At 34.5% G+C, this 13644-nt stretch overlaps 1 protein-coding gene across 4 annotated transcripts in view; it reads left to right on the top strand.

Moving 5' to 3' along the window:
* Epha7 (EPH receptor A7) overlaps positions 1 to 3168 on the top strand; it is a 165459-nt gene extending 162291 nt beyond the window's left edge. For all 4 annotated transcript variants that reach the window (XM_033763387.1, XM_010633917.3, XM_010633916.3 and 1 more), the window contains exons 16-17: positions 411 to 566; positions 2741 to 3168. In XM_033763387.1, the coding sequence (XP_033619278.1) occupies positions 411 to 566; positions 2741 to 2855 (271 nt within the window). In that variant the 3' untranslated portion in view covers positions 2856 to 3168. The remainder of the gene's footprint in view (positions 1 to 410; positions 567 to 2740) is intronic.
* The last annotated feature ends 10476 nt before the right edge of the window (positions 3169 to 13644 follow it).

The following is a 13644-nucleotide window of genomic DNA, read 5'->3' as shown; positions in this document are numbered from 1 at the left end:
AAAAAAAAAAAAAAAAAAGAAGTAAATGAACAAATATTTACTAATTCCAATTACTATTAGCTGTACTTTTTTTTTTTTTACCGGAGATCGAACTCAGGACCTTGCGCTTGTGAGGCAAGCAGTGGAACCACTGAGCTAAATCCCCTGCCCAGATTAGCTGTACTTTCGATATCACATGGAAGACACAACCTAATGGTCATCACATCTAAATAAAATTTAAATTCAGGAATTTGTAATTATTGAGTAACGTGCATGCTCTATGTTTTTATTATCATATCTGCTCATCTGTTATTGTATAATAAATTAAAGTATCTAACTTTATGCCTATACTGTTATTCTTGTGTGGCTAAGACATTACTTTTTTGGTAGTTCGTAAGAATATTTATTTTTTCTGTTTTATTTTTATCTAGGCCAATAAGCCCTCTCTTGGATCAAAATACTCCTGACTTCACTACGTTTTGTTCAGTTGGAGAATGGCTACAAGCTATTAAGATGGAGAGATATAAAGATAACTTCACAGCAGCTGGTTATAACTCCCTTGAGTCAGTGGCTAGGATGACTATTGAGTAAGCTTAAACTTTTTAAATTATGTTTGAGAATTGATTAGGTACACGTCACATTAGGCCAGCACAAATTCGGGGGGAGGAGTTAAAAAGTTGCTTCCTCTGTAAATATAAATTATCACTTTAAATGCTTCCAGTTACCATTTGATTCAGTGAACAGTTACGTATTCATTTCACAAATGATGAAGCCGAGACTCAGATAGGTTAAATATCTTCTCTAAGCTAACTCAGCTGGTATGTGCAAAAAAAACCAAAAAAAACAAAAAAACAGGGCAACACAGGTACTCTATACCCTACCCATGGAGGCGTCCTCTCTCATTAACCTTGTGAGTCATTTAGGTCCCTGCTCTCTGGGAAAACTTTCTCCATTGCAAAGTAGTATTTCTTGTACTGTGTTTGTATCAGACACTAAAAACTCTAAATGTCATGTCCACTTCCAAAATCTATTAGGATGCCCAGTACAGTTACTTTCTGATGAGGTCACTGGTTACTTCATGCAAATAACTGTACCTAAGGGTTGTATTTACTTTTTGGAAAGTATGTGACTGATTGAATTGTTTTAACCTTAAAAAATTACCCACTCGAACAACTTTTGAGATTGCTATGAACTTGAAGTTAAGAACTAAATTTTCCTTCCTAGCTGCATTACTGATCATGTGATCTTAGAAATAATATCTCTGAACCTCAGTTTCCCTGCCTACAGCATACCTCTCATGGATGACTCCGTCCCTCTCAGTCAGTGTGTGTGAAACAGAAGCATTATCAAGATTCTATCTGTGAAGTCTTATTTAGTTACTTAATTTGTTAGTTTTGGGGTTGGTTTTTGTTTGCTTGTTTGTTTGTTTGTTTTTGAGACAGGGTCCTCCTCTGTAGTGCAGGCTGAGCTTGAACTCACTCTGTAACTCAGGCTGACCTCAAACTAACAGCGGTCCTGTTTCAGTCTCCCAAGTGTTGGAATTACAGGTGTGTTCCACTACACTGGACTATGAAGTCTGATTTATGTACGGACATGAGAAGGGTTTCACCTTTCTCGTAGGAGAAGTAAACCAGAAATCAAATACTCTTCCTGTTATACATAGGGAAGTGGCATGTACATGAATTTAAGCATGTGCATATTCTTATTTGATTTTATTCTAACCACTGTGTTCATAAAGGTAGTATTCTTACACACAGATCCCCACAGTACTCTGAAAAAATGTACTTCTTAAAGTTCCTACTCTGAAATACTATAGTATTATAATGTTTTAGCTGCTTGTAAATATCTAAGTTCAATCTTTCTGGCCAATAGAAAAGGCCAAATTATATAAACAGATTTAATTAACGTATTTTGAATTGGAACATTAAGCATTTCACTGCTTTTAATATGTTTTCCCTGACATATAGTTGAGTAAGTGAACTGAAGTATACAATAAATAATGTGCTTAGAATTACGAACATGACAAACTCAGTATAAAATTTTCTAATCAGCCAGGCTCATACCTATAACTCCCACCTACTCAGAAGACTGAAATAGGAAGATCCCAAGCTCAGGGATCCCAAGTTCTTTTCCACAGCCTTGGCAACTTCATGGGACTATGTCTCAAAATTAAAAAAAATATATATATATAGATAGATAGATAGATAGAGATATAGATATAGATATATGTATATATAATTACAAGGGATGGAGGTGTAGCTCAGTGGTACAGTACTTACCTAGCATGTGTGAAATCCACAGTGCCACTATGCACACAGGTACACACACAAAGTATGTGAGCATGATAGCACTGATGAATCCTGATCTCCCACTGGGTCCCCCCAACTTCCATTCACACTATATCCTATGTTTCCAATTGAAAAATTGTAGGGCTAGCCAGATTCAAAAGTACGCTTCAAATAACCTTTCCTAACTATGTAAGTTTATATTTATAAAGATTTTAATAACTGTACATATAAGAAACATTTCAGATCAGTCCCCAAATACCTACTCTGGGGCAAATTGAGAGCTTCAGTAGTTGGGTTTTTACTAAGGAGAAGGTTGATGATGCAGGTTGCTAATATAATCCCTGTAGAAATATGGTCGGATGCCATGAACACTAAGAAGATAACAGAGCAGCTAATTAAACAGTTGATGACTGTTAAAAAACCTTATGAATTCTTTGCAAAGTACCTAATTAAAATGTGTTTGTCTTTTTCAGAGATGTGATGAGTTTAGGGATCACACTGGTTGGCCATCAAAAGAAAATCATGAGCAGCATTCAGACTATGAGAGCACAAATGCTGCATCTACACGGAACTGGCATTCAAGTGTGAGAAGTGTTTCTCCCTCCTTGGGAGTTGAAAGACTAACAGAGAAGAGTACTGGCCTCCAGTTTATGCATAGAGTGCTGCTAGAAGACAGCTGATGTATGGGTCGTTCCACAGAACAGAAGGTGTAGGAAGCACCTACAGACTTGAAATCCTAAGTGCCACCAGAATATACAAAAAGGGAATTTAGGATCCACCACTGGTGGCCAGGAAAACAGCAGTGACAATAAACAAAGTACTACCTGAAAAACATCCAAACACCTTGAGCTCTCTAACCTCCTTTTTATCTTATAGACTTTTTAAAATGTACATAAAGAATTTAAGAAAGAATATATTTGTCAAATAAAATCATGATCTTATTGTTAAAATCAATGAAATATTTTCCTTAAATATGTGATTTCAGGCTATTCCTTTTTTAAATCATTTGTGTTTATTCTTCATAAGGACTTTGTTTTAGAAAGTTGTTTATAGCTTTGAACCTTTTTAGTGTAAATTTATGACACATTGCTACACTGGGTACCTTTGAAAGAATCTCAAATCAAAAACAAACAAACAAAAAAAACATAGCATGGATTAAGATATGTCTTTGTAACAGCATTGGTATCCTTTTTGTGCCATTTGATTCTGTTTAATCAGTGCTGTTTTGATATTGTTTGCTAATTGGCAGATAGTCCAGACAATGCAAGTTGCCAAGAGCTCTGATATTTTTTAAAAGTAAATTTTTTTGTAAAAATCAGACAACACACTAACTTTTCAATGAACAAAGCAATAATGATCCATAAATACTCTAAGGCACTTTTAACAGATTGTTTATAGAGTGATTTTACTAGACAGAATTTAATTAATAAAACTCAAATTTTAGGTTCGTGTCTATATTTTAAAAAGATGAGGCACTTCACCTAAAGAATGCAGGTGGAGGCAAGTCTCTGAAAGCAAAAACTATCCAGTGTTATCTAAAGTTTAGTCTGAGCTTCTCAAGATTTTTCAGTCTTGTGACATTAGGCAGTTTTAGAGAAATAGTTAACGTATATTTTATATTCTTTTCTGTTGAAATGCAGTCCAAACATGAAAGGAAAGAAATTAAGTTTTATATTAGAACTCTGAAGCATGATATAAGGGGCAGTTCACAATTTTCACCTTTGGGAAACAAATCTGCTGCATAGAATATACCATTGCAGATAAAACAAAGCAATGCAAAAAGTCTTTTATTTGTGAACCCTGATGCGAGAAACCTGTTAAGTGAAAGAACTCTTTTTACCTTGGAAGGAAGAGGTGAAGGATCTGGCTTAAAAAAATAAAACAACTTTATTTATTAAACCATATTATTTGATTACTTGTTAGAATTTCATAAGCAATAATTAAACGTGTCTTTATAGATATTTCAGGAATGTATACATATTGTGAGTAATGCTTTCAAAAGTTATGAAAATCATGAACTACCCCAGAATTGAACTATTGTACTTCCAAAGAAAATTGGGCTGTTTATAAAGACTTTAATAGAGAAAGATCCCAGGGATCGGTCATAATTGGTCTTGTTTGATAATGTGGACATCCACAAACAAACAAATAACAGAAACAAAATCTGTAAATGTTCCTTTGTAAAACTTGTAAATTTTATTTATACTGTCTTGTTTTGTACACACATTTCTCTGTAGTGGGCTCTGAATACATTGAAAATGCACTATATTTTTCTATTTTACTTGCAGAGCATCACAAAAGAACAGGTATTTTCAGTGCTACATGATGTGTTTTCCCACATTTAGGACCAAAGATGGCTACAGAAAAACTCAAATGGATTGCTTCCCAAACCCCTCCCCACCCTTTTTTTTTTTCCTTTTAAATCACTGTACAGTGTTACTTGATATTTTAATTTATTTTTGATTGACTAGAAAAATCATTTTAATTTCACTAAAATGTTTTTGTCCCTAAGGAAAAATAATCTGTAAAAATAATTTTAATTAGCATAATAGTCACCTAGACACTTCCATTTGTAATCTTTGTAATAGACTGTAAATATATTTTTGGAACTATAACACAACGTGCTTGAGGGTTATTTTTCAGTGTCTGCAGTGTATACAAGTGTTTATACTAAGTACAGCACTTTACAATCCTAATCAGTAGCATTGGCCTTTGTGAGAATGAGTGAAAGAGTTTGAGTGAGTGTTCTTAATTCCGTTTGGATTCTAGACTCACTAATAATGAAGTTCTTTTCTCGTTCATAGCTTAAGGTGCTTATTTTTTCTATTAAAATTAAATTAACAAAAAGCCATTCTAGAAATAGAAGACATAGTATGGAACATGCAAATGGTGTCTTTCCTGCTTTTTTCTAGCACTAGATTTATAGTTGAGTAGTCTTTCTTGAGTAGAAGGGCAGAATAAAAGTTTTTTTGAGTTTTTTTTCAAAAATAACTTTTTCCTTCAGCAATATACCTCATCTGCCTTAAATTTTTTACAGCTCTTTACAGGGAAAGGGGAGAAGGGATGGGAAAGACACACAGCACAATAGGAAGTGTATGATTACATCACTATCTCTCATTTGTAGGTTTCTTTTCTCAATCAACATTATAATTTTGAAAGTATGCGTATGTGAATAAACATTAGGAGAAAAAGAATTAACATTGTAATGCTGATTGTAATACTCTCTTCCAGAAAGAGATGAGATGGTATAATGATAAGAATGTACAACTTGCACCTTGAAATCTTTTTTGATAAATTAGTGCTCAGGGGAGGAAAAGTAAGGAAAGTGAACGTCAAAAATGAAATTCCAAAATTATAAAAATGCAAAAGGAAATGGCCTCCTTGCTTTAATAGAGCCACCTTTTATAAAATGCTGTCTTCAGTCTTGACCTGTATTTTGCATTCAGTACTGAAATAAAAGTAACTTTTACTACATCTGAATCTAACATTTTCTCAGCAACTGATCTGGGATTTGTTTACAAGAGCTGGTGGTTTATGCTTGTCAGAGCACTATTAGTTGAATCATATTGTATACTTATGTAATCTACATTAGCTAGTACTATTTAGGACTATATTTTAATTGCTCCTCTTATCTGTGTTTTAAAGACAATTAAAATGGTGTGATTCACCTCTCTTTTTTTATTTAGGTAATGCTGATATTCTCCCTTTTGTTTCCTGAGTAGCCTGGAACTGTGCTACTCTCTGATGTGCATGTTCAAATAAATTACTGATGTGTATTTTTTTGCTATATGTGGAGAAATCATGGGAAACTTGGGGCGAGATGTGCTTTTTGTTGGTTGAATTTGTCCCTCCTTGCCTAAGAATTACTACAGGGGTCATCCTTTTATAAGGACAAACTGCTTTTGAACAGTGTCTTCCATGTATCAAGCACAAATAACTCTTTCTTCAACACGAATCATAAGTCTCTTTTTACCAGCTTAAAATAATAAACGAGTCTGTTAGACAATGTAAAGAAAATCCTGTCTCTAATCATTGGTGAATTCCTTTTTGTCCCTTACACATTCTTTATTTTCTTACACAATAACATGAGAAGAGATAAAGTTTTATTGAAATAGTTCAGTGGAGTGATCAGAATATGAATAAAAATTAATGTCCCTAGCTTCCTCTCATCCTCTTGCACACTGACTTAATTCCACCGTAATTATTCCTGAACCAAGACTATGTCTTCAAGGACCCTACTGTCGAAAATTTTAGTTTAAATTCCTTATTTTTTCCTGAAGCTAATACCACTTGCAAATATGTCTTTTGTGGTCCCTGTCAGGTGTTACGGATGTAACAGGCAACTTGGAGCTTTTGCACTTAGGCTCCTGGAGGAAGAAAATCCAGACCAAATGGGAATAGAGATAAATCCGATTGTGCTATTCAGTTGTTTAACATTAACACTGACTCAGTGATCGCTTCAACTTGCACCTGAAATTAAGAGTCAAATACTCTCTACCAGCACCATCTCCACCTCTATAAACATGAATCTCAAGCATGTTTCAAGAAAATAATAATAAGTTTGGGGATTCAGCTCAGTGGTTCCACCGCCTGCCTCGCAAGTGCAAGGTCTGGAGATCGATCCCTAGTACCTAATAATAATAATAATAATAATAATGATGATAGTAATAATAATAATAACAACAACAACAACAACAATAATAAGCAAATGGCACATGCAGTTCTGTCACTAGCTATTGCGTTTGGGAAGCCTGTGCCTGGGCTAGGCTGAACTAAATTTCAAAAATAATCATGAAATTTAGGCCTGTCTCTGCCTATTCCTGACATAAATGCAAATGAATGGTGGTGAAGATCCAAGGCATAAATGAGGAAAAGAAAAGAAGTGACAAGCAACACTGTCATTAATTTTTACACAGCGGTAATTACACAGCCTGGAACACTGAGGGATAACCCTGAAATTATCAAATTACAGTACTAGATTTATAAGTGGCACAAATCTATACTATCCTATCAGAGCTCTTTTCCTCTGACACTATAAAGCCATTATTTAAAAGTACAAAGAGTCTACTAAGAAAACAATGTTTTAATATATGTGGTATCAGTAACAGTTTTTTTGTTGAGTACTTATCTTGTACTTTTACCCTTTGTTTTATATTGTTAACTGCAATGAAAGCTCAGCATCAGTTTTGAAGAAATCTGCTGAAAGGAAGGAATACAAATGAAAGACATGATCAAATTTCTAAAATCAAAAGACCGTAGCTATAGTCATTCAGTGATAAAAGACCATGCATGGTACTTGGCAAACTTTCAAGTTTCTCTAAAGAGAACAGCATCCTCCTGGCCTTGTGTCAGTGGCCCTGTCACAGCCCCCACCTCTTGTGCTCATTTGTCTGATGCATCTCGGCATAGCTGGAAAAATATGAGCAGGAGAATAAAATATATTTCAAGATGCTTCTGTGAATCTCATTAGAGTTAAATGCTCTAAGTGTGCTTTTTTTTCTAGTTCAGTGATAGAATGTAATTAAATCTGTAATTAAACAATAAAAAACCTCTTCTGACTGACCTTGAGGTTAAAATAAATATAATTAATTGTTCCAATTTAATTGGGCCTACTGCATAAAGGAGAGATATGCAGTAATGCTAGTCTATTATATTTTAAGTAGGTAACAAAAGAAGAGATTCCTTAGGTATTAAACAGTAGCAGGTATTCCTAAATTTGATAATTTAACAAAATAACAAGTAAGTGCAATCTACAGTAAACCTTCCTGAATAACAAAGTTCTGTCACTCATAACATGTACTTGTTAGTTCAAATATCCCCAAGATTCTATTACAGAATATTACATTTGTTTTCCTTTGAAAATCATGACCTATATATTTATAGACTTTATATATAAGTAAAGAAATTACGGTATATTTTTCATTGATCTCGAAGATGCTCAAAATGAAGGAGATACTTTTGTTTTAGATAGTGTTGGTTCTGATTTAGCAAAAGGCAGCCATAATGTACCAACCTCACCATTTCACTGCATAATCAAAACTAAATAAAATGTATGATTAGACAATAAACTCTAGAGAAATACATACAGGATAAACTACACACACAGAACTGGTATTCATATAAAATAAAGGGTTTTTTTTAATATTTCACAATTTATAGAAATGGGGCAAACTCAAGAACACTTTTAAAATGTGAAATGGATTTGCAGATACTTAGTACACTGATAACATAAATTCCAGAGCAAATTACAACAGGAAGTTCTAAGTTTACCCTGATATCCCTCTGTCAATATGCTAGAGATATGCACTATTGATGTTAAGTGCTGAGCAAAATATAAAGCTAAAATGTACTCTTAGGAAAAAAAATCACCACCTTCCTTCAGCTCTGACAGTTGCAGGGGCATTTTCAGGGACCTGGCCACCTTCTGGTCAGACCTTATTGTAACTCCATGTTTTCACTTAGATCCTCACCATTTGCACACTGAGCTCCATACACATTCATTAAAACTCAGCTTCACAGAAACAGTAGCAGCCTGACACTACAAACAGACCGTCTTAGCTTTACTGAGGAAATGAACATGGCCTACGCATAAGGTCTTGCTGCTATTTCCATAGCTTTCCTTATAATGAAAGGCTGATGTGGAGCCAGCAGAATAAGGTGCAATAAGAAAACACTAGCAAATATTATATAATACTATCTTTTTATTTATTTATTTATTCTTAATTTTTTGCTATTTTGAGACAGGATCTTGCTATGAATTTCAGGCTGGTCTTGAACTCAGGATGTGCCCAGACTGGCTTCAGACAGGTGACAATCCTCCTAGCTCAGCCTCCTGAGTTCTGGGATAGCAGTCGTGTGCTACCACTCCTGGCTCTATCTTTTATATTTTGAATAGGGACATTCATTGCACTGAAAAGTCAGAGTGGAATTTTAATAAATATTGAAAGTCATGTAGAAGAAACCTATTTTAATTGGAAAAGCACTGAAAACTATTGACAATTCTGACCAAAAAAAGTGTTGTGGTGAAAATGAAGGTGCTAAGATCTGGCATCGATCTGTGAAATATGAAATAACTTCTCTTTCTTTTTGATCTAGAGCAATGGAATATACCTGTGTGCCTCCACACGTTGGCTCTGTATCTTCATATTCCTTCACACTCTTCTAAGTGGAGGGAATTCTCCTCATCAAGACATGGCTCGAAAGTTATTTCCTCCATGTTTTCATAACATCAGGAGCCAGAATTAATTCTCGTTTCTACACTTTGCTTACAGTCAGCACCATGATTATCCTATCCTGTTCTGTCAGATTATGTGTGTGTCTCTCTTCCACTAGATCAAGTACTCTTGTAGGGCAAAAGCCAAATGAAATTCCTTGTTTTATGTCCTTTGAGACTTAGTGGTTTCTGTCACTCAGTAGACTATAAATATTTTAGAACCCTTGAAGTGTAAATTAGTTTGACTTTTTTTCTTAAAATATATCGAGGATTGGATGCTCTGAAAGATGAACGGAGGCAGTGCAGATGGCAGTAAAATGGGTGCTGAAGGAGAAAACAACTTCAGAGCTTGGAAGGATGGCTCTGGGATAGGCCTGGTGACAGAAATGACAGAGGAGATGCAAAGAGGACACAGGAGATGTAGGAAGTGGAAAGACTGAGTAGAACACAAGATTAGGTGGACCAAATAGCATTTTCAGGATGTTAGAAATGAATGGGAGGTCTCATTGGGGTAAATATCTGGGCAAGATTAAAGGACTTGGAATCAAGTGGAGGAAATTGGACTTGCTGAGAAAAGCAATACAAGACTATGGATACTGTATTACATTTGACAAGACAAATATATGGTGAGAATGTTTTCAAAGGAATAGTAATACACAGAAGTAAAATATGATTTCACTTCTTAAGCACAAGCTCAGGTTCTAATTTAACAATTAGACCTAGACAAGGAAAAAAAATGTTTTTTCTTCTTGTATGTAAAAGAAATGCCTTCATTCCAGTTCTTAAAACACAGGCATATTAGCAATTCTAGAATTAAGTAAAAATACAATGCAGCAGAATGTTGTAGGTTAGCTTGTAAGTCTACTTACCATTTGTTGATTACTTGACATTTGGCTTGAACATTTAAACTGAAGCTCGGTTTCCTTATCCATCAGTTTAGAGATAGCTCTCTTGCTTCTTTTTCTTTTCAGTTACTTTATGAGAAATGCACAATATTAAACATACAAATGAACTTTAAGTAATCTAAAATAAATTTAAAATAACATGATTTTATCTCTTGCCAATTGCCTTCACATGTTTCAGTTTAGTTTAATAAATTCTGATATATGTGCATATGAAAAAAGATTGATGCTATTATATTTATCAATGATTTTGGTGTTTTCTCACTTTTCAAATAAGGATTTTCTTAACTGCACCACTTCTTTTTGAGCTGCATGACTTGGGTTCGGTATAGCCCAAGAATTTCCCTGAACCATGTATCTTCTGTTTTGTTTTTGCTTCCGAGGCTTCCTGTGAAGTGCTAGATCAAATTCAAGGTTTTTTTGTTTTTGTTTTTGTTTTTCAATTCCGGTGATTTTACAGCCTGTAATTTGCAAGGTCTCTTAATCCCATAAACTGTAAATCGAGTCCTCTACTTTCTGTATTACAGGCTGTTTATCTAATCTTACAGCTCACCTGGAATTTCTTGACCATCATGAATTCTGTGTTGGCCCCAGGGTTACAGAAGGTGGGGTTATTTAGCACTAGTGAGAGCTGCCTAAATTGAACAACTGCAGCTTCTGCATGAATAAATTATGTTTGCTTGTTCAGTGGTGCTCCAGAGTACAGTAAATTTTGATTTCTCGATTTTAATCTTGTTTGTACGAATACCTAATTATGCTTGTTCGGTTTAGCACTGAGTGGAATGTTAGGTAAGGTTATTGTTGATGGATTGCTCCTCGTGAAATGTCAGCCACAGGAGTAGAGTTGAACATTTCTAGTTGAAACAACATGGCTGAAGGTGGGTCAATACTGCTTTTAAGCTCTGTATGATTTTAGAGATTTATAACATGCATGTAAATATTCACATCCAACTCAACCATGGCAGGATTTTTCTGGTCCTTCTCACAAGGCGTTATTTAAAAATTACTCTGGAAAGCTGACATTTTTTTCAACTTTTAAAAAATGAGTATTATTTGATTTTTAAATGGCTCACTCCATTTAAAAATAGATCATCACTATTAGTATATTTCAGATAGGTAGAAATATGTATATTATTTTGTATATTATACAAGTATTAGTGCTTTAAAACTAACTACTTAAAAATACTGTGACTTAGTAAATAAGTACACAAATTGAGATAGAAGGAATATATTTTTAACATTATTCAAATAAACTCTTTGACTTGGTAGTTTCTCCATCTTTCATTGTAAAAATATAACTGCTATCATGTATAAAACCATGAAAGTTCTTATAATACATGACATATTACATCATGATTTGCATGTTGTAATTTCTTTAAAAGCCTGAAATACTTGTTCCCAAACCTCTCATTTTTGGTTTTCAAGTTAGCAGTACTTCTTTCTAAATTTAACTTCACAAAATGTGATGGTAAAAGGTGAGAGTAGTTTATGTTTTCATTTCCAAAGTAAATGTGTGAAATTGTAACATTCATGGGAGTTCAAGATATGACAAATAAGTCTCTTTCTCCCTTGGTCAGATGATATAACAAGTTTGAGAAAATTAAGTATCTACAAACGCTTGAACTGTACTGGAGGAAAAGGTTAGTAGTGTTGTGAAGAAGGTAAGAAATTCTTTTTTCTCAGCTTTAAAATTCTAGTTCTATGAATTACTAGTAGACTGGTTACATAATCACATTTTGCCTCATTTTTCCCCAGTGAGAATGATAAATTACATCTGTTTCATGAGATAGTTTTAGAATTAAATAAATTAATATATATATATAAAAATCTTAGAGTTCCTGGCTATTATTATTTTGATCACTGCCTTTATAACTAAAGACTTCTTGATATTTGTTATGTAAATGGGCACGGGTATATCTGAGGACGATATTTTTCATTTTACACATGCAGAAATATTCACTGACAGCAACCTGAAGGTGAATACTTTTACTCTTCACAGAATTATGACTATAAAAGTATAAATGATAGAAAGCATAGAGAACCCAAAGATAACTATAAGAGAATTTTTGAAAGAAGATCCTTAAATATGTAAACACGTAATTTCTTAATTAAGATTCCTTGATTTCCATCCTAATCAAGTGTAGATAACTATACACACAGTGGAATGAGACACGTCACTTTTACTGAAGATTTGGTCACTTACTAAATATGACTTTAAGGAAACCACTCAGACTTTTGGAAGCTGTGTCATTAGTAGTCAAATAGGGTTAAAGTACTGTTTCAAAGTGCCGCTTATAGAAAGGGTGCGGAGACACCTTAGCACATGTCTGGAATTCAACACAACATTTACTTTTCTCCTAGCTACCAACACCAAGACCTGACAGGACATGAGAGGGTAGAAACTGTGCTGTTTCCTTGATCAACCAACACTGTTCCGTGATAGAAATACTTACAGCTGCTTCCCATTTGACAAAGACCTCCCCGCTTTCTATTGTCCTATCCTCTATTCTGCTCTTTATTTATACCGGATTTTGCAATTCCCATATAAAAGAAACCATGCAATTTGGGAAAGGGAAGAAAAGATAGACGAAGGGAGGGGAAGAAGGGAAAAAAAAACATTTAAAACCAGAGAATCAAATAAAAATTAGTAATAGAGCTTTATTAACTGGAGAGGGATCAAGCGTTGGAGTAGAGAGAGATGGGAAGGACAAAAAAAAAAGAACTAAGAAGTACTAAGTACATGTAAAAACTCCCCAGGATAAATGTAATCCTAATGTACTGCAATTTTGTACTAACAAAAAAGAAAAACTAAATATAAAACTTCAAAAAAATAAAATGAAGATAATAATAAAAGAAATAAAGAAATACCGGCAGCCAAGGCAGGTTCAGTGTGACAGTTAACTGATTGGGTCCCCTTGATTAAGAAGCATTCAACTAAACTGGGTCAGCACAGTTCTGGGTGTGGCTGCAGGGACTTGGTGGAGGCAGAAGACTCATCCTTGGTGTGAGAGACAGCAAGCAGAAGTCTTGCAGCCAGAACGGAATGCAACTTCAGAGGAGCTGTGGTCTTCACCTTCACCTCGGACTTCACAGGCCCTTCAGCTTTCCGATACAGATTTGCACAGTCAGCTCTTTTGCACTCTTCCATGCCTGACTCTGCAGGTGGCCATTGTAAGCCAATCTTCTAAACTGTTATGTATTTGCCTATCTTGCACTAAATCTATTTCTCTGGTAATCACTGGCTGATACACTCGGTAATGAT

This window comes from Fukomys damarensis, unplaced genomic scaffold (assembly GCF_012274545.1).
Source record: "Fukomys damarensis isolate Sample0158 unplaced genomic scaffold, DMR_v1.0_HiC HiC_scaffold_14, whole genome shotgun sequence".
Classification (NCBI taxonomy): domain Eukaryota; kingdom Metazoa; phylum Chordata; class Mammalia; order Rodentia; family Bathyergidae; genus Fukomys; species Fukomys damarensis.
Note: the sequence above shows the minus strand (reverse complement) of the source record. Positions and strands in the feature narration are given on the sequence as shown.